Source organism: Leptodactylus fuscus, chromosome 3 (assembly GCF_031893055.1).
Source record: "Leptodactylus fuscus isolate aLepFus1 chromosome 3, aLepFus1.hap2, whole genome shotgun sequence".
In the NCBI taxonomy this organism is placed as follows: domain Eukaryota; kingdom Metazoa; phylum Chordata; class Amphibia; order Anura; family Leptodactylidae; genus Leptodactylus; species Leptodactylus fuscus.
Window position 1 is genome coordinate 97,537,425 of NC_134267.1, and position 22,922 is coordinate 97,560,346.

Here is a 22,922-nt window from a genome sequence, read left to right on the forward strand (position 1 = left end):
TCCATAACCCTGCTTCTCTGTTGACTGCCCCTGACCTTCAGACTGGACTTGACTGCAGTTTGCCTGACTCTCTAATGCATCAGATTTATTAAGTAATGGTGATAAAAAGCAAGTGCTTACAATGTCTTAAAAAAAAATCTGATGTGTGGGCACATATGATGCTTATGCCAGTGAGATTAAAGCACTTAAAGAAATTTTGGCCATTATTGGTAGCAGAAGCAGATTTAGTAACAATAGTAGGGAAAACACCTCCTATTGCTTATAGAAGAGGCCGTAACATTAAAAATCTTCTAGCCATGGTCCTATATTTCTGAGAAATCATGATGATGGTCCACTTTTAGGCTGGGTTCACATGGGGATTTTTGGACCGGATTTGGATTCTGCCTCAGAATCTGGTCCAAAAAAATACCTCCCATTGACTTCAATGGGAGCCGGTCACTTCTTTTTTTGCTAGCAGTTTTGTGCCGCTTATGGAAAAAAGAGGCGATCTGCCCTTTCTTACTGCGGATTCCGTGGCAGAATGCACTGCAGTGTCCGCTGCACGACACCTCCCGCCCAACTAGGCCCATTAATTTAGACCTAATCCAGAGCGGCACCGACATCCAGTCACAATTAGCCCTTTTTTGGACCGGAGTCTGAGGCAGCCTTTGCGTCAAAATTCGGTCCAAAAATCCCCATGTGAACCCAGCTTATGGTAACCTAGCAGCTATACAAAGATGGCACATATTGTTATAAAAGTGATGTGGTTAAAAGGGTTCACAAAATATACCATATTTATGAAAGATAAAAGCTGTTTTTAGGCACACAATATTGGTATAAATGTATGTGTCTATACCCTGTGACCATTTTACCATGTCAAATGTTCTGTTTTCATAAATTAGTGAAATTTATTTTTGCAGTATAATTTCTTGAGAATTGATATACCATATGTCCCCTGAATATATATATATATATATATATATGTATATATATATATATATATATATATATATATATATCTATATATATCTATATATATATATATATATATATATATATATATCTAGAAGTATTCGGAAGTTCTAGAGCATATAATTGTCATTCACTGTTATTATTTTTAAAGAACAGGGCAGGGATAGAACATTAAGTGGAAATTATTTTGTTTGTTTGTCTCCATTTTAAGCCAAATATCTCCCAGCTAAAGTCAATTTGTGAAATTTATGCCAATTTCTAAAACTAAATTATCCCTCTATGACCACTGCGAAAGAAAAGCTAAATTATTGACTGTGTAAGTATGATTCCCCTATGCAAATCAACAGAAGCTCTTAAATGCTGAAGTATTGTGATATCTAAATTGGTCTGCAGTCATTCTACTGAACTGTGGTGCATCTGCATAAACTGCACATCCAGAAAGCTGCAGTAACACATCAAAGGACAACATTAAGTTTAACACTCTCTTAGTTCTAGAAAGGAAAGCACAGAAATTATGAATTGCAAAGGCTTCTCAATGTTGTAGGCTTCTATCACGAGGACAGCCAAATAGCAGTGTTGCCAAGTTTTAGAAGAATATCTATTAAATCATAAATATATGTGAGCTTGCTGGCATATCCAAAATATATATTACCTGCAAAAATTACAAACTGTATCTAGATATATTATCCTAAGGAATCTAAAGTTTTCTTAGTGTACAAAGTAAATTTTGCTTACTGGGATTGTGTACCTGAAAGAATGCGGATTTTTTTTTTATGTTTTCAAACTTCAAAAAGTCTTGTTAAAAAAAAAAAAAATTAAATGCAAATTAATTTATGGGATTATCTGTCAGAGGTTATATCAGAGGTTAAAGGTTGTATGACTGATGCTTCCTCGGCCTGTTCGTCTCTAACTCCTGGTTGAAAAAAAGTCAATGGTACCGCACACTCTAAAATTATATGTGGTGCTAGCGAAAAAAGGTCCTTCGAACCAAATATACTAGTGAAAATAGATTTTGCTGCACACACTGTTTTGTGATCAAAGGAATATAGAGATTTATTTTACAATATAGTTAACGCCTTTTGACACAATGCAAAATATTGGCATAGAAAGACAGGCTAGATCAATTGGATATGACGTTTCGGTCCTTAGACCTTCATCAGACGCGATCTAGTGTGGTAGCAGGATCAGTATAAGTGTCAAGGCATGCCCGACATGTAGGTTTTTCTGTCCGCTTGAAAAGTCGGACATCTTTACATGCGGACAGTGAAGGAAGGGCACGGAGTGCAAAAGAACGTACCCGATCGCCATTTAAATAAATGACAAGTGTCATGGACACAGCTAGTGTCCGCTCCTAATGTCCATGCCAGATTTTGGACAGACACTAGGAGCGGACACTACCTGTCGGACACAGACGGTAGTGTGAACGACCCCTAAGCACATACATGCATAGGCTTTAGAAAGGCTATTCTACACACACCTTTTGTATGTAAATTGCCTCAGTGGCTTTTGAATGAGCCTGTTTTTATTCATATGCTAATTACAGGAAGTTCCCAGCAGCCTCCTCTCTGCTATTGTCTCCTATCTGTATGTGTAAACAGGAAGCATGAAGTCATCATCATCAGCAGCAGCAGTCTGTGCTGTATACATACATACATAGGAAAGAACATGCAGAAGGTGCACAATGAGATTTCTGGGGTGCACCGAGAGGCTAATTAGCATATGAATAAAAACGGGCTCATTCAAAAACCATTGAGGCAATTTACATACAAAAGGTATGTGTGGAATAGCCTTTCTAAAGGCTATGCAGGGATGTGCTTAGTTAAAAATGACTTTTCCCAATGATAGAGCCTCTTTAGGCTGATCAACAAGATTTAAAGTATTAGGATATTAGGATCAGATTTTCTTTCAATTTCTAACTTCTAACTTAAAGAAACCCACTTTTTGTTTGAGTATAGGACATTCAATACATATATATATATACATTCAATTCTGTTTTTCAAAAATAAAACAAACTGGAAAAAAGTCGGGACAATTAGGGATGACCAATTACAGAAAAGCTTCCAAATCTAGATCCCCTAGGTTTCCTACCCTCACAACATTCTCTTTTTTGTTATATTCTATTTCCCCAACTCATCTTCCTGATCTACCTTATGTTTGTAAGAGGGTCCAAACCCTTTAGTGACCGTGTCTCCTCCATCTGAGCTATGGACTGATTGTAGCTATCCGGCCTGTTGTGTATATTTACATATCTGATAATGTGTCAGGTGCAACATTAATACACAGTCCAGTCACATTAATGTGGTCACCTGCCAAAATCCAGAATAACCACCTTTCGCAGAGCGGACCACTGCAAGACGTGCAGGATGAGAGGGGATGTTGTGATGATGTTTCCTGGGATGTTGAGCCATGCCGACTCCAGTGTCGTGGCCATCTGCTCTAAGTTACGCAGTTGAGCATCCATTGCGCGAACAACCCGATCGAGGTGGTCCCACAGATTCTCAATTGGGTTCAAGTCCAGGGAATTTGCTTGCCAAGGGAGTGCGGTAAACTCATCCTGGTGCTTCTTGAACCACAGAGGTACACTGCGAGTATTTATGACACGTCGCATTGTCCTACTGGTAGATGCCATCATCCTGAGGAAAAACAATTCGGGGTGAACATGGTCCGTAAGGATAGAGGCATACTTGTGTTGATCCATCGTGCCTTCCACAATGATGAGTCCACCCAGATGGCTGATGACACGTGCCTTCTGTGATTGGTTATTTAACGATGACGTCCAAAGTAGGCGGTGGTCACATTAATATGACTGGAGTCTGTATGTAACTAATATTGCAGGTAAGAGAGTGGGACAAGCAATATCTATATATTATGTAAATATATCATGTACAGTACCATACGCTGTACTTTTTATGGGCGGTGGCTGCAAGGTTGGGTTACATAAGGATGTTGCAATCTTTTGATCTGATGCTCTAAAACAGGAATTGTTAACAAAAATATTACATTGCAATTTTTTGCTACCATATTCGTAGTAAGAAAGATAAATACATATAGGCATTTTTTAAATAGTTCTTTTTAATTTCTGGCTAACACAGACTGTCATCAGTAAATGGAAAGGGCCATATTTTAGGGTTTGCATTGAAGCTACAAGAACCTGGTGCCCTCACGGTTCTACTAAAGTCGGCACACAATAACTGGTTGTTTTTTTTTTTTTGTTGGACACAGAGTCAGACATGCAGTACTCTGTGTTCGGTTTAAAAAAAACGGTTTTGCCGCGGAGAGCATAAAACGCTCACCGGCGCTCATGGCCGGACTCGGCATGACAGGTTTCTGTCTTCTGCATTTACTAGACTGTAAATATAGCCTAAATTCCATAAAAAAAAAGCATTCAATTTCAAAATAAGATTAAAAGTAAATGAAATGGTATATACGAATAGATTTTCTAGCACTTAGCCATTCTTTTCTTTTATAAAGAAAATATGTTTCAAAATAAGAAATAATTCTTGTGTGATTTCAGCCTTATTTTGTAACAGAATACTAAGGATATCTCTGACATCAGGAGATACAATTTATTTTATAGAATGAAAGCTGTTATCAGCACATTGAAGGTAGCACTTCCATTACAAACGCTGACATGATAAAATGACCTCACCTTAAACTTGAAATGGCCAGTTTCATAGAAGATTTAATAACATCCTCCCTAGCGATCTAACAAGCACCTAATGAAATGGGCCCTTTTGGTCAGTGTGCCAAAATCAATAGCCATTATGTGAATAAAGATGTTTTCATGGAGAGTCCATATTTTATACGTGGCAAAGTTGTAAAATTACAGGTAGAACAAAGCAATGGAAAAAGAAGAATTTAACATTACAATACAGTTTGAACGAAAGTATATTGTATATCAGACTTCTTCCTCTACCGGCAAGGAATAGATACGTAATAGAGACTTTGATTTAGACTATAAGATACAGAATTTAAAAGTGCAGTAAAAATATTGCAGAATTGTGACAGGGACATTCCAAGGGGACCAAAATTGTAATACAAAATTCTGTAAATGTCAGGTTAACCCCTTCCCACTGCAGGCATTTTTCGATTTTCTTACTGTTTAATTTACAGAGCAATATTAGGGCTTAAAGATTTAGATCTTTTCTCATGGAGAATGTTCTGCCTAAGTAGTATAGAAGAATTCTCCTAACATCTAAGGTGTGAAGTTTCTCCTGAAGATTTTTAAGAGTTGGATTGAAGGACAGAAGTATTCCTGGTTCCTGTGTAAGGAAGAAGCCAATTTAGGAATAAACGAAGGACAGATTTGCAGAATTTATCCTCTGGGACAGTCATGTATAGATTTCTTATTGAAAGAGATTAGACTTTCCAATTCTTCTGTCCGATGCTATGGAAACTAGGAAGGCAGTTTTGTAAGATAAGTATTTCATATCAGAAGATTCTATTGGCTTGAATGGAGAACCAAACAACGAAACGAAGAACGAAAGAAAGAGCATTTAGGACTAAATTTAAGTTCCATGGGAGAATTCTACAATCTCCTAATCCATGTATGATAAAATGACCTACCTTTAAACTTGAAATGGCCAGTTTCATAGAAGATTCATTAACATCCTCCCAGGGATGCCCTAGAAATTTTAAAGCACCAGGACTAAGACCCTTCTTGAACCCTTATTGAAGTAAATCAAAGATTAAGGCAATAATAGCATACAAGGGATCAGGAGGATTCCTCTCACATCAGGAACAAAACATCTTCCAATCGTATGTGTAGACAGATGACGTCAACTTTTTCCTACTTTTTTGTAAGGTAAAGATGACATCTTCAGATAGATAATGCATTCTTAAGATATCCCTTTGAGGATGCATGCTGATAGCTTTAAGCTGCTATCAGATTTGTATAATAGAAGGGCCCCTGGGACAAAAGATCCTGTCTGGTGGGAAGGATGACTGGAGCTTCTAGTGCTTGTTCTAGGGCCTTTCTGGTCAGAAACCAGCTCCTTTTGGGTGACACAGAAACTATTAGAATTACTTTGGTCTTTTGCTTCTGAATTTTGTTCAGGACTCGAGAAATTAAATGTAACGGAGGGATGGAATTGGTTAACCCCATGTCCTAATTTTGTGATAAATCATCTATCCACATAAGATGAAAAGAATATTTCAGTTTGTGCTTGATGCAAAGAGATCTACCTGTGGAGTGCGCCACCCCCTCCTGAGGTCTTGAAAATCTCTTTGTTTAGAACCCATTCCCCTAGTTCCACTCTCCTGTGATTCAAGAACTCTCTCTGGCAATTCTGTTCTCCTCTTAGATGGATTGATGAGAGGGAGCACACATTCTGCTCTGCTCAACAGAAAATTTTTGTTGACAGAAATGGAAGGTGAGGATACCTTGTACCACTTTGATGTTATAGAAACGTTGTAGTAATATCTGACGATATACTCAAGCGGCAATTTAGCCAGTTGTCCAAAACTTGCAGGGTTTCCCAGACTGCCCTTAACTCGCAGTAATTTGAAGATCTTTCTCCAATGTAAGGAGGCAATTTTCCCCAGACAAAGTGCTTTGAATTACTGCACCCCATCTCCACTGGTTTGTGCCTGTAGAAATTAATACTTGGGGAGATTGAGCTGACTCAGTTCTTTAAATTTAAAGGATTTTTGGATCACAGGGTGATACTTTGGATTCTGATGAGATTTTGTTTTTTGGCTGATGAGGACTGTTTCCAATTCCAAGAGGAAAGAAACAATTGCTGTAACGGTCTTGTGTGGAACAGACACCATGCGATGCACTGAATGCAGGATGCCTTTAAAACTAATATCTTCATGGCCTCTCTTAGAAAGCAAGTTTGCCTTCTGAAGAATAGTAAGATTTTTTGATGGAACTAGAGATGAGCGAGTAGTATTCGATCAAGTAGGTATTCGATCGAATACTACGGTATTCAAAATACTCGTACTCGATCAAATACTACTCGCTATTCGAATGGAAAAATTCGATGCAGAACCAGCGTTGATTGGCCAAATGCTATACAGTCGGCCAATAAACGCTGGTTCTTCTCCTTCCTTTAGAAGTCTTCTCCGCGCAGCGTCCCCGCGGCGTCTTCTGGCTCTGAATTCACTCTGCCCAGCATCGGGCCTGGGTAGAGCCGACTGCGCATGCCCGTGCTACAAAAAAATGGCCGCTTTGACTGTAAGCGGCCATTTTCTTGTAGTGCGGACATGCGCAGTCAGCTCTGCCCAGGCCCGGTGCCTGGCAAAGTGAATTTAGAGCCAGAAGATGCCGCGGGGACGCTGCACGGAGAAGACTTCTCGGAGAATCCAGCCCGACCCTCACTCGTGGACTTGGTAAGTTCTATTTGATCGAATGTTGCCTACCCCTGAATCGAGCATTTTTACCCCATAGAGTATAATAGGATTCGATATTCGATTTGAGTAGTCAAATATTGCGGGGCTACTCGAAATGAATACTGAATATCAAACATTTTACTGTTCGCTCATTTCTAGATGGAACCTATTTTGTTTTTCTGAAAGAAAAAATGAAGCCTGAATGCAAGAATCTAGAGGAATAGTATCTGATTTTTTTCTGTTTATAATAAACCCAAAGTCTTGCAGAAGAGCTAGGACTTGCTCTGGGTGGTTTCTTAATGCCGGCTAGGAATCTGCTATCAGTTGAAAATAATTTATATTTGATACAATTGTTATATTTTTCTCTCAAAGAAATGTCATGATTTTTGACAACTACCTTTATGAAGTTTCTTGGAGTCAATGATATCCCAAAAGGAAGACACTCGAACTTAAAATATGGAGTATGGCTGAGTCTGTTTGAACCTCGAACCTCAAGTCTCTGTGATACTTTGGATGGATTGGAATGTAATAATATACATCATTTAGGTCGATGGAGAACATCAGTTCATTTTGAGTTATGAGTCGGACTGTCGACCTGATAGACTCCATCTTGAATTTTTTATATTTTATCTACATGTTCAGAAATTTCAAATTTATAATTTTTCTGAAAGTCCTGTTTGTTTGGTTTTTTTTTAATCAGAAATGTTCTTGAGTAATGACTTCTGAATTCTTCTTTAGTTGGGACCATGGCTATGGAATTCAGATCTAGTAATTTTTTGACATCCTGCTTCATTGTTTGTTAGGGGATTGAGGACCATTTTTTCTAGAAATTTCTCTTGGGGAAGACTTGTGAACTCAATCTTGTAACCCTCCTTGATGATTTGGAGGACCCAAGGATTGAGCAAATGAAGGTCAAATTGTATAAGGCTGTCCAAACTCTGCTGGTGTTGTTAATTTGGCTGAGGAAGCCTCTCCCTTTAGAGTAGCTTCAGCAACCTGAGGCATCATCTTCTACTCTTCCATTTGGGAAATAGAAGCAATCTTGGTCTGAGTCTGATTCCATATATTGTGAGAGAGGTTGGAACAAACTTTCCTCATCTAAGCGTGATTTTAGAAACAGAGGTTCATTATGTGTTTTATGGGAAAGAACAGAAGTAGAAACATATTGTTTTACTTTCTCATGGGACATAGATCTCAGCTCTCTCATAAAGAAGAACACTCCTCTTACAATCTTGATATTTTTTTTATGGGTCTTGTGTAGAGTATTTCCACAAGTAGACCACCTGCAGCAATGTCCTTTTGGGTCTGGTTTAGGTGAGTCACTTGGCACTTTTTTTGGTATACATCAGATGTAATTTGCCATGCTTTTTTACCTTGCCAAACATTAAACTCCATTGAAGTTGTGACTGAATAAAAAAAATGTCTGGTTAAAGTGAGTGGCAAATGAATGAATAATTTAGGAGAAGGAAACGGTTATGAATGCGCAAACCAGTTTGTATTGATCCATAATTTTTTTTACATTTCAAAATTTTTTAGTTTTGTCCAAACACCAAAGTTATGCTCTGTGATCTCTTCAGATCGCCAGAGTATATTAAGTGGAGGCCCAAGGAAGGTGCGTAAACATAGCAAACAGTCTTACCATTCCTGGGCTTTTTGCAACATTCAATGTAAATCCCTTTCCTCCAGTTCTCTCGAATGAATAAAGATAGCGGCTACCTGGGACAGCTAGGGCCTGGAATTGGGCCTCTTCAGACATGTGTTGTGCACTATCACAACGCTTGCATCTAAGCATCATGATATTGGCACTCCCATGTGGCCACTGACATTCAGGAGTCTAGAGGAGAATCAAAAAGGATGGGATTCACATTGTGTGCTGCAAAGGAGCCCAGGTGAAGTAAGTAGTTTGTTATGTTTATTCACCTCCTCTGGACCTCTGTTTATTATACTCTGGGGTTTGAAAAGCCATGGTGGTTAAAGGTCTTCTAAGGCACCATTTAGTGAAGCACAGCAAAAAACGCTTTGGAAAAAACTGTGGCCGAAACGCGTTGTGTTTTTTTTCCAGACAGATTTTTACAGAAAGTCTGCAGAGTTTTCCTTATACCTATATACCTATTATACCTATATGGAAAATGTCAGCATTGACATGTCTCAATTTTAAAAATGCATGCATTTTTGAGAACACAGCTTTTCCACTGCAGATTTTTTTCTGTGGATAGGGTTATCCAGAATTCCATGCACTCTGCAAATACTGTAAAACGCAGTGTTTTTTTTGCCCCAGTTTTAAACAGTTTTAACAGTTTTAGCTCTTTGCAGTTCTTTTTATTTTGTTATACCTGCATGTGAAAATACTTGAAAAGCACAAAATATATTTCAATAAATATATGTATATAAATATATTTTTTACTGAAACTACATAACACATAATTTTTGTAGAACAGCTCTATTTTCCTCCTTTACTCTTTCCATTGTCTATTTAAAAATCTTGAAATGTTATAGCTGGTACTGTACATGTACTATTATGTTCTTTGTCAGATACCCAATCCCTGGCATCCAACTGTGTGAAAATACCTTGTCGCCTTGAGCTGTCTTTTTGCTAGATGTTAGCAGCTTTGACCTGTTTCTTAGATTTTAATGCCACTATTCAAAAGAGAAAAAGCCAGTGTAACATCTATATCTTTACCGTAAATATGTTGAATTCATAAGAATATGTAAAACAAAGAGAAATGCTTTTTTTGTAATGCAGTGACTTCTGAGCTATTGCAGTTTATTAAATGACACTGTCACAACTTTATATAGGGGTTGTTGAGACACAAATGTTGTTGCTTGTATAACAAAAAGTTGTACAATTTTCCAATATACTTTCTGCATTAGTTCCTCACAGTTTTTTTAGATCTTTACTCGCTATCACTTATTTTGTTTACTTAGTGGCTAAATATCAGTCCATAGTCATGTGATCTCCAGTCCAAGGTCATATGATAAACACACATGTGGACAGCTCGTTACCAGGAAGATGTCTGATTACATACCTCCCACCATCCCGGATTCTGCGGGACATTCCTGGATACCCAGTTGTGTCCCACCATCCCGGTTGGCAGGAGGCATGTCCTGGTTTCAACTCATCTGCGTCCAGAGGAATACACTGGTGAATGAAACAGGAACTGTTGTCAGACAGCTCCTGCTTCACCACTGTGCTCTGGCCCCAGGAGAACACTCTGTGACTGAGACTGCAGACAGTGGCAGGGGAGCAAGGAAAGGTGAGTATTAGTGTTTTTTATGTTAAAATTTGAGGGAAAATTGAGGGGGAACATGATGAAGGGGGCACATGAAACTAGAGGCAGATGAAAGGGGAACATAAAACGGGGCATATGGAGGGGGGACATTAAATTGGGGAAGATGGAGGGGGCATTTGACTGGGGGAAGATGAAGGAAATACATGAAACTGGAGGCAGAGATAGAGGGGAAATATGAAACTAGGGGCAGAGGTACAGGCAGGACATGAAACTGGGGGAGGGATGGAGGGGACATTAAAATGGGGACAGATGAAGGGGGGCAATTAAACTGCGGGCAGATGAAGGGGCATTTAAACTGTGGGCAGATAAAGGGGGCATTTAAACTGGGGTGATATTAAGATGGATATTAAACTGAAGACAACTGGAAAAGGACATTAAACTGGGAGTAGCTGGAGGGGGACATGCGCGCCTCTAGTTGCCCCCAGTTTAATGTCTCCCTCCAGCTACCCCTACACTTTAATATCCCCTTTCCAGCTGCCTGAGTTTAATGTCCCCCTCTAGCTACCCACGGTTTAATGTCCCACTCCAGCTGCCATTAATTTATTGTCCCTCTTCAACTACCCCCACTGTTAATGTCCCCCTCTAGCTGCTCCAGTTTCATGTGCCCCTCTAGTTTCCCCCAGTTTAAACTTAATACTATGGCGCAGTTTGAAGGGAACATTATAATGTGGGAGCATATAATGTACGGGTGACTGTAGGACCATTATACTGTGTGGGGGCACATGGGAAAATGGATGAGAATGTGTGGAGTCAACGTAAACGTGGGTGCAGCTAAATTTGCTTTGACGTTCATAGTGCATCACATATTTTGTCACTTTTTCTGTTCTTTGTTGGGAGGTATGCTAATTATTGTGCTGTGCCTATAATGAGCTGTGCACCTGTGGGTCTATCACATGACCATGGGCTGATTAAGTAAACAGAATGAATGACAGTAAAAAGAAATCTAAAAAATGTGAGGCATTGATATGGAAAGTATATTAGATAAAGGGCTCTCTGAAAGTGCATGGTTATGCCCATGAACTTCTAAACATGGGCTCGGTATGACCAAGAAAGACTATCAAAGGCCTTCTCAATGTCAAGGGCCAGAAAGGAAATTGGTTTTTGGAGATTGTTGGCCCAATGGAGTATGTTGCAGAGTTTTTAGACAATATCAGAGGCCTGCCTAACCAAGACAAAACCAACTTGGGATTAGGGTTGGCAGAAGTCTATTTAAAGCCAGAATAGAGGAGAATAGTTTTATATCTTTATTAAGGAAGGATATAAATCTATAATTAGCCGGAGTGGTAGCGTCTTTCTCAAGTAAGGGGATCACAGTAATGGAAGCACTCAACATATCCTGAGGGAATTTAACCTCCCTGAAGGATTAAAAAGAGAGAGGAGGTGAGTTGGAGAGAATCCCTTTAAATTTCTCATAATAGACGGAATTAAAGCCATCTGGATGTGGGGCCTTCCAATTTTTAATGCTATCAATGGTATTGTCCAACTCTTCCTTAGAAGTCTTCCTTAGGCTGATTGAGGAAGGCCGCCTGAGAGGAGGAAAGAGAAGAGATGTTAAGGGGGTGAAGAAATTAGGAAATCTCCGCTCATCCTGCTGTAGTTGGAGCTGAATAGAGTTTCTTGTAAAATTGGTGGAAATGCAAGGACACAGTCCCCAGTAGACGCAACTACCTCTATTAAAATTAAACCAGCAATTGTGGTTGTATGACAAAGAACATGAACTCCAACCATTCAAGACAAAATCTAAAATCTAAACTACACAGAATTTTGGACAACAAACAAGTTTAGTTTTATCCTGTAAAATGAAAATCCATCTCGCACAACATATTAGGAATCACTCCAAGTTTTAAATGTTTATCCCATATGCTTTACACCTAACAGATTGAGAGGGCGTTTGTGACAAAAAGGTTATTTCTATTTATAATAACTGACATTTTTTGACAATCTGCTGTTGTCTTACGGTGCTAAGTAAGAAGTGTAAATACATACATAGATAATTCCAACAAGCTAGGAATACACTTCAGACTTGTAAAATGTCATGTTTAGCGGAATTTAATAATACATGTAATTAATAAAGGGCCATATAGGGCTTTCATTTAATTTTAGCTTTTTCTATGATTATCTGTACTTCTGCGGTCTAAGTTATAATCATTATAAATGATAGAATTAGGTAAAAATACAAAATAACAAGCAAAAGGAAGCACTTCAGAGGTCCGATGAAAAAAGTGGATATTTATTCACTCCAACATTAGTTGTGAGTCCCTGGGATATTTACAATACTGCTGCTTTTCCTTTTTCTCTTAGGTCTTAGTAAGATCTTGCCTATAGTTGTATCAAACATTACGCTAACTAGTGCAGTCTGCTAATATCTACAGTAACAAAGCTTACCTAAGCTATTTGTGTGGCATGATTGCCATTCACTTTGTGTTATAGAGACCAAACTATCCTATTAGTGTTGAGCTACATTTTGTGCTACATTAATAGTGTAAAGCACCCATAGTTAGGGTTATATTACTGTACATTAAGATAGCTTTGTATTATTGGGGCAAGGTCAAACACAGAACCTTTTTAGGGCCCGTTCACACAGGCACAGAGGGGGTGGATTATGGTGCATAATCCACGTCATAATCCGCCCTCTCACAATGGTGGTCTATGGAGACTGATAGCATTCTTTTTTCCGCTAGTGGCATGTTGCCGCTAGCAGAAAAAAGAAGCAAGCTACCTTTTCTTCACCGAGCCGCGGTGTCCGCCTGGCAGCAGCAACCTCCGGAGTGGGCTCATTCATTTGAGCCAACTCTGGAGGGGGAAGCAGCAACAGTTGTAACAGGCGGATTTTGACCCGAGAGTGACGTGGCTCCCCGCATCACTTACGGTGCCAAAATCCGTCCCACCGCCCCCCCGTGTGACCTAGACCTTAAAGAAAAAAATTTTGTTCAAACAAAAACCTTTTGATTATTTTACACATACAGTAAATATAATGACATCTTCAGAAGTTTGTACGATGACACATAGGCAGGAGTGAATTATGGGTACCATGTGCACAGGGCTGTTCAGAAAGTACAGCTTCTCATTCACACCGAAGATCCCTGTGACAGAATAATGTCCTGTAGTGGCCCTACAAGAAGCATAGTGTCCCATAGTGGCCCTCCACACAGTATAATGTTCCATAGTGGCTATTCAATACAATATATTGTCTCATAGTTGCCTCCACACAGTATAATGTCCCAAAGCGTCCCCTCCTCGTAGTATAATGTTCCACAGTAGCCCTGTACACAGATTAATGTACTATAGTGGCATATGCATAGGGTTGACCTAACCAGTGCTTGCTATAAATTTTCCAGTAACTTCGGGTCAAGCTGAGTACTGGGTTCACCATCCACAAACTACTTTTTTACTCTCAGGTCTTTTCAGACCCCAAAGTATAATAAACAGTGGCCCAGGGAAGGTGAGTAAACATAAACTGTGTTACTCACCTCTCCTGGGTTTCAGTGTGTGGGTCCACTTCCTCTTTGAACCTCTTGTAGATTCCCAATCACTTCCTATGGGCCTTCGCTTATTATATTGTATAATAATGGCAGTTGTGGTTCAGAATAAGGTTCACCTATTAGATTTTCATATCTAGTAGACTCCCATGCTTCATGACAGTAATCAACTGTATTGGTGGATGTTGATATAATTGACTATGAGGTAGGGTTATAATGGGGGCAAATGTGCAATTACTTGCCACTGGATCCCAGGGAACATACATTTCACTATTATTATAATCTGCCCCTGCACATTGGGTCCCTTCCTCTATAGTGTGGAGCCATAGATACAGTAGTTTGAGTGGTGCCATTTGTTGCTCTGCACTGGGCAGTGTTAGAAAGCTGTTTTCCATCAGAAGCAATTCTTCCTGGGGAGAATTCTGTAGTTCTATAACACAACATTAGATGCTTCTGTATGAAATTTGAAGCCTACAATAGTTCATAGATGTGGCGAGGAAAACTTTGAGGTTATAAAGAAGATTGAAAATAATTTACCTATAGAACCCATTTGAGTGGGAAAAGGGAATTTTTAAAGCAATAAAAAGGGATAGATGATATTTGCTTAGTGAAATACCACGCAGAAAAAAAATAACATGCTTTATTAAAAATGCCCTATATTAAACTAGTAATGCAAACAGAATCACTTTAATGATCACACTTTGAAAATACCAAATCCGCTCCCGATGCTTTTGTTTCCCATTACATTTTCTTATATTGTGCAGGAAACAATTGTTTGAAAAGCAGGCACATCAAAATGAAGCAAAAGTGAAGGGAAACTGGCTCTGAAAGATGTCCAAATGACTGTGTTAAAATGTTATTGTTTATTACTATGGAAAGTGACTACTAAGCGCCTCTTGCCACATGTACTAGGATGTAGCTGCTTGTCTAGTGGAAATAATCCCTGAACTAGAAAACTGGAAAGCTCGTTGATGATGGTAATAAAGCCTTCCAATAGGTATTTTCTTTGCTAATTAAACTCACAGTTAAAGGCATGTACTAACAGTATAATGACCGTAGCAGAGTTACATGAACAAGCCAAGGACAAGGATTGGGGTTATGCAGCGTTGGCAGGGTCATTATCAACCTGGTGCATTCTCATTACAAAGGCTTTACATTGTAATTATCTGATTAATGAACTACTGCATTACCTGAGTGCAAATGTGTTTTGTGCGCTCAACACAGCTTTACAATGTCCCATTGCTTTGTAAAAGATCCAGCATGAGATTCCTATGAGAACTTGGATTCTGCTTAAATAAAATATTGAGTAAATGAAACACTCAATAAGGAAGCAAAAATGTCCCTTTCAAAACTAGACCACTGCTCTAGAACTGAGAGTGTCTTATCACAACTATAGATGGACGAATCTCTGCAGATTCATTTAGTCCAGTGTTCAGACGTAGGGATCCTCTAGATCTAGAATAGATCCAGAACTAAGATTATTATACTCTGGAGTCTCTTCTCAACCATGGCCCAAAGGAGGTGTAAAAAATAAACATTATACTCACTCTCCCTCAACTCCATGATGTCATGACTCTCGGCGTGCCACTGAGGCCAAAAGCAGGGCTCAGCGCAGACCCCAGCATGTGACATCACAGAAGAGAACCGGATCCCGTCTCTGGCACCATTCTGAGATATTAATCACACGGAGGAAGAAACAGATCATTGGACACCACAAGGAGGACCAAAAGAGGTGAGGGAAGGTGAGTGTAAATGTTTTTTTATTTTTTACACCTGGTTTGGGTCTTTTCCTATTATACTCCAGAGTGTAATCATTTACAGCAAATCATATCACGGTGGCCATTTTAGTTCACTCGAGAGAAATCCCAAATTGTTCAGTTTCAGTAAAAACTGAACAATTTGGAATATTCGGGATGAATCTGGCTTATTCATACAACACTAGTGATTTTTAGTGATTTGTGATGGGGATGTTTTTGGCAAACACTGTGTATAACCATTCCTTTCTTACTTAAAGGGATCCTATCATATAAACCCTTTTTTTTCTGAGTAACTAGAGATGAGCGAGTAGTATTCGATCAAGTAGGTATTCGAACGAATACTACAGTATTCATAATACTCGTACTCTATCGAATACTACTCCTATTCGCAGTAAAGATTTGGTTCAGAACCAGTGTTGATTGGCCGAATGCTATACACTGTATAGCATTCAGCCAATCAACGCTGGTTCTGCAGCAGGCTCGTCCTTGCTAGTCGGGAGAGCTGGCAGCTTACGGTTATGCGGGAGCTGACTTTTTCTCATAGGAATGCATTGACCAGCGTTGATTGGCCGAATCCTATACAGTGTACAGCATTCGGCCAATCAATGCTGGTTCTGCCAGAGGCTCGTCTGTGACGAGGCCGAGTCTAAGATCGGACCACAGCAGTCTTCATTGTGGTCCGATCTTAGACTCCGCCTCATCACAGATAAGCCTTCGGCAGAACCAGCGTTGATTGGCCGAATGCTGTACATTATAGAATTCGGCCAATCAACGCTGGTCAATGCATTCCTATGAGAAAGAGTCAGCTCCTGCATAACCACAAGCTGCCAGCTCTCCCAACTAGCAAAGATGAGCCTGCTGCAGAACCAGCGTTGATTGGCTGAATGCTATACAGTGTATAGCATTCGGCCAATCAATGCTGGTTCTGCAGGACAAGTAAGGGTCGGTTCACATTAGCGCTTGCCTCCCATCCGGAATATCAGAGCAACTGCAAGTGCTGGACAGTTAAGACATAGCATATAATGGGCTCGGTGTGCTTGCCGCACACTGCCCACATGAATCATTCTATGGGGTCCGTGCGCTTTAACTGCACTTCATTCCTCCTAAACACTCTCCTTCTGCTACTCGTGGACTTGGTGACTCTCCTTTAGTCGAATAGTGCTTTCCCCTGAAACGAGCATTTTTTCCCCATAGACTATAATGGGATTCGATATTCGAGAAAGAAAGGCTATTCATCTCCTACCTTTCATTGTCTTCTCCACGCCACCGTTCCATAGTAGTCCCGGTTCTTGTCAATAAGCAAATGAGTTCTTTCGCAGCACTGGGGGCAGGCCCCAGCGCTCAAACAGCACTGGGGGCATCCCCAATGCTGCGAGAGAACTCTCTCCAGTGCCGCCTCCATCTTCATCAGCAGCGTCCTCTTCATCCTCTTCTTCCGGCGGTGGCTTGTAACATCTAGGCCTCAGGCCTTGGGCAGAGCAGACTGCACGTGCCCACGAGAAAATGGCCAATTGCACAGTATTGCTTAACTGATCTAAGCATCTCTCTGGTCACCTGTATTCTCTCTTTTAGTCACAATATGCACTTTTATTGGTTGTCATATCCAGTCACGAGACTTCTAAACTGTGAAATCACTAAGTGAAAGGAATACATTAAGTTGTAATGTCAACAGGTTATAGATAATTCAGCCATTTCTTGCAGATAAAAGCAGACCAAGTAAATATCATAGTTTTGTTATATATTTTTTTCTTTTGTGAAAGAAGATTGGTTATCTTTCATATACCATAAAAACTATAGTAATGTACTTACTGCAAAAAAGATCTGAAGAGAGCTGTGTGCTACTTCTATATACTGGTACTCTAGTAAGCACTCTGATATAGTAATGTAGCGATGATCTTCTGGTGCCCAATCTGGCGCAGGAGTTACTGATGTTACCATGCATCCTGGTCCATTTTCCATCCACCAGGAACGATGCATTGATACATTAAATGTTAAGATGAGGTCTTTTTCCTGAAATATAAATAGAAACATTGTTTATGTTACTGGATGCAGAAAGATTATCATATGATCTCATTACCATAATGAAGTAATCTCTCTATAAGTCGAAGGTAATTTAAATACATTTAGACCTCTTTGAGGAGACCACCAAATTTGCATTAAATAATATTCTTCTAGAGGGCTGGTTGTCTCCAATAAAATAGGCGGTATGCTTAGTATACTGTAAGATGAAACTGAAATTATTCCACAAGAAATCTTAATTTTGGATAGACTTCAATGTATTACCCTTAATCATTTCAGTGCCGGGCCAGTTTATGGTTCAGGATCAGACATATATTCGGATTCTTTGAATGTTCCATTTTGAGGGCTATAACAGGGGCTAGAACCTTTAACCAGGATGTGTTATTGACGTATTATTTTATTTATTTATTTTTTTACATTGTGTGCTCATAAGGTCATAATAGACCTTAGGGGACATCTGACCAATCTTTTTTTTGTGTGTGTGGGGTTGATTTCCTCTATAACTTGGACTGGTACATTTAGCCCCAGCCTCCTGCCAATAACTATAGAGCTGATCTGTGTCCTGTAGGACCCAGAAACTGTAACAGACTCTGATCCCGGTGGATTACGTAACCGCCAGGTCAGTGGGAAGACATATCATGGCGGCGTCCATAGCTGTGGATGCAGTAATCATTGAGCTCTGTGTGCATGGTGATCGGGAAGGTCATAAACCATCCCTGTCTTCTCGAGAGGAAATGCAGCTATAGTTACAGCTGGATCCCCGTTTTAGCAGCTGCAGAATTTCGTGTAGTTGCTGAAAACTACAAGGACGTACTGGAATAATGTCCTTGCAGAACAAGGACATATTATTATTTGCTTACATGGCCTTCAGCGATCATTATTTTATTGTCAAAATGTATGTAAGATTAAAGAAATAAATAACTTGATGAAAAAGTCTTGATGAATATTTTATTATTACGATATGTATATTGCTAGCTAGAGCCCCCATACAGACCTATTTGTCTTCATGCTTAAATATGAAATCATTTCACTCATATAAAACATTCTGAAAATGTAATTTGTTTATTATTGCATGTGAACCTTTCTAAAGTCTTTAGGTTTTCTCTGGGCCCATAGGTTTATATGCATTTGTGGATTCAGGTCTAGATCTGAGCTAATTTCTCCCAAGGTGGTATATTGAGAGTGTTAATTGTCTGCAGATGGCTCTGTTACCTAATGCCGAATTAGTAGCACTTGCTGTTAAGAAATCCCAGGACATTTTAGAAATTATCAGTGCCTTAAATATTCACTGTACGAAGCTTCAATATTTAAGACTCCACTACTGGAACCAAACATACAATCCGTGTGTATCAGCATTTCTCGGAAAGTGTTTAATAATTGTAAGGATATAAAGGCAGGATACAAGTTAAAGGAGCTGAGCGTATTAGTTCACAGCAAACCAGATTTATCAAGAATTTTGCAAAAAATTCAGGTTGGAACGAACCCAAACTTGCTGGATTTAGCTGGATTGCATGAAACAGCTGAACTGGCATCCCTTGTGCAGAATGTATGTAGAAAGCAGAGAATGATTACTGGGATCGGGAGGGCTCACCCCTTAAAGGGTAGAAAACAGCAAATCGTGATGGACTCAGAGGCAGTATAAAGGCCAAAAGACAGAAAGAGAAATTGTTCATTGTATGGGGACAATCAGAAAGAGATAGGGTCTGAGATAGATAGGAAATAATACACACATAATACAGTGTGAGAGTTCAGGGGATTAGTGTATTTAGGATTGGAGAAGACTTAGATTGAATTCATTGATATAGAGAGAGATAGGATAGAAAAGGTGTCTGTCCATCACACATTTACACTGTTTGGTATAGACCAGCCAGGAGGGCAGCACATACACACTGGGTGACAACTGTTTCATGGATCAATTACAAATACATATTTCTCATAGTCAAATTAGGTCTGTGCATTGTCCTATGTTTGTCTAAGAAGACCAAAAACAGATCAGTCATGCCAGATGCACCATTTGGTATGTAGCTCTCTAATTTAATGATAATTTTCCAAAAGCTAAAACTATCTGTTTAATATTTTTCCCTAAAATTTACTTCCAGTGAAATTGCTGTTTTTGTTTCTTTGCCCCCAACCCACAAAAAATAGTGATGGTGGTGACATAAAGTTACATATATTACAGCTTATGTTATACACACTACATTTAAAGCCTAGAGGCTGCGCCTGCTTATTGGTCAGAGGCTGTAAAATAATTTCCCATCTCGCCTTTCAGTCACTTTATCCAAGTGATGATTTTTACAGAAACACCTCTGTCAGACAGTAAGAATATGTAAGATTATTTAAAAAAATAAATAAATAAATAAAAAAAAAAAAAAAAAAAAAAAAAATAAATATATATATATATATATATATATATATATATATATATATATATATTTACAAAAAAAGGAATACCGAACTTGTTGCTAGCCTTACCTTTGGACCTCTCCTAAATGTCATTGCTTTTTCCTATATTACTGTGTGTGTTTATATAAATGGCAGGAGACATTAGTGAGCTTTTTAGGCAAAAGTAAATTTGTGTGCATTTGCGCTTGTTATTATTGTAGAATGTCATACATAATAGTCCTATAATAAGCGCCATACCAAAAACAGCATGATTCTTTTCATATTATATGCATAATATAATATGACATGGTATATGTCCTTACCAATAACCTATGGGCTTCAGCTTCTTTCTAGACCCGACCCCCAACCTGATATTGGGTTTATATTTCAACGGCATTTGCTTATACAATAGCAGTCATATATTATAGCAGAAACTATAACATATCTAACAAACTGAAACTGAAAAAAATAACTATGAGTAACAGTACATTAATCTGGGTCAAAATGCACGTTGGGCCCGGAGGTGGAGGTTGCAGTGGTTGCTATGATACACAAGATTATCATCTGGTAATTTTTATATTTATGGGACTGTTATTCATTAATTGTTAGATTTTATTATCTATATGGACTTTTTCTTTTGATCATAGTGTCTGAGATTCTGGAAGGCATTTAATTAATCATCATGGTCACTCATTATTGCTGAATTTATTTGTGTATTAGATAATTATTTCGTTTTACACCATTTTGATCACTGATTGATTTTGGTTTTCTATTTATTTATTTTCTGATGAATTATTGTGTCCTGTTTTAATCCGTAGCCTTCACGCTCTATATTTTTATGTGGTTTTAATGGGGATTGTTTTACTTATTGTATTAATAAAGTGTTAATTTTGATATTATTATTATTATTATTATTATTATTATTATGGTGTCTGTATATGACTTTTGAGGTTATATAGGGTTTTTTTTCGTAGTCTGTTGAACTTGTGTTACCCTGAGGTTGATGCAAAATTGTATTTATTAAAATCATATTATCTATGTCGCCAAGTAATGCCCATAATTCAGTTATAACTAGTTTTATTTGTTAACCTAGTGGTTTTGAGGTTATGCCATTTTCTTTATGTAATGAGATTTATATATTCCATATATTACTGTTTTTCTGTTTTCTCTACCTACTTTACATCTTTGATGCTTTATACGTTGTAATTTTATATGTGACTTTGACCATGTAGATTAAACAAATTATTTTTAATTTTCACTGATTACACATTTTAGCCTCCATTCACACCCATTTTTTGCTTGTGCTTGTGTATATCAGGAAATCTCCTGACTGAGGCCTGGTTCACATCTGCATTCAGTAATCCGTTTGGGGAGTCTGCATGGGGACCCCCCAAATGGACTACCAAATGAACTGGCAAGCGGTGTACAGTGAAAGTATACGGACCCCATAGACTATTATGGGGTCCATGTGCCTGCTGCGAGATCTCCGTAGGGAACATGCGGGCATAAAAATACTTCATGATCTACTTTCCTGTCCACATAACTCGTTCGGAGACCGCGCGGAAAGCACACGAACCCCATTATAGTCTATGGGGTCCTTGTGCTTTCACTGCTCACTGCTTGTCAATGCGTTCGGTAGTCCGTTTGGGGGGGGGGTCCCCATGCGGACTCCCCAAACGGATTACCAAATGCAGATGTAAACTGGGCCTTATACGCGAAACATGTACAGGCTTCTATTTCCAAATAGAGGCCCAAAGGTCACTAAAATGTCCAATATTCTAAGAATTCGGTGCATGCTTAAGACGTAACCACACAATTATAAACAAGATTATAAGATTTTAAGATTATTATAAGATTTTATGATCCTTTTTTGTTAATTTTTGGTAGTTACTTGGAAGCTCTAATTACATTTCATTTAAAGTAAAAAACATTTTGTATACTGTGAGATTAAAGTGAAGAAAAAAATACATATTTAAACAAAATATTATTTCCACTTGTTCAAAGAAATTGCCAAATGAAGCAGAACAGCGACTTACTGTCTTAAGAAAGATCTAAAACGATAAATCCTTGAACTGATGTAAGCAATTAAATGCAAACAGCAACAACTGTGGGAAGAATTAGACAGAACTAGGTCATTCTTCTATTTACAACAGTCTTATTTTAGGTTGGGAAAAGTATGCAGTAATATTCAAAGTATGGGAAAAGTTACTCTTCACCTTTACGAAGACAGTATGGGTCCACTATATTTTATGTACCGTAGTTATCAAAGACTTAAGGAATCGCACTGCTTGTTTCTTTAACCTGATCCTGTTGCAGCCAGTTTTGGATGTTCCGACAGAGTCCCATTTTTCAATATTGATGTGTTTCTTTGTGATTTTGAGTGTTTTTTTTTAAACACTTTGTACTTCATGTCAATGGTAAACTTAAATGTTTTTTGCCTTCTTATGAAAAAATAGGAAGGTTATTGTACATGATGCTAATTTGGTGCTAATTTTGCATAATAAAAATCCAATCAAGGAAAGAATCACTTGGTTTTACATTGTGATCTTCTAAGAGGCATAACATTTTTACTTCTCTGTTAACTGAGCTGTTTTATAGCTTATTTTCTTTAGTACCATTTTGGGCTACATATGTCTTTTTGATGACATTTTATTCTACATTTTGTAAGGCGAGGTTGCAAAAATCATTTGTTTCTGCACTTTTTTCTGCTT

The 22,922-nt window shown here is 38.6% G+C and overlaps 1 protein-coding gene across 1 annotated transcript in view; it reads right to left on the minus strand.

The window, feature by feature from the left end:
- The window catches only part of NKAIN2 (sodium/potassium transporting ATPase interacting 2), a 624,215-nt gene that overhangs the window by 108,017 nt on the left and 493,276 nt on the right, over positions 1-22,922 (minus strand). The window contains exon 4 of the mRNA XM_075268078.1: positions 17,620-17,820. Coding sequence (XP_075124179.1) covers positions 17,620-17,820 — 201 coding nt within the window. The remainder of the gene's footprint in view (positions 1-17,619; positions 17,821-22,922) is intronic.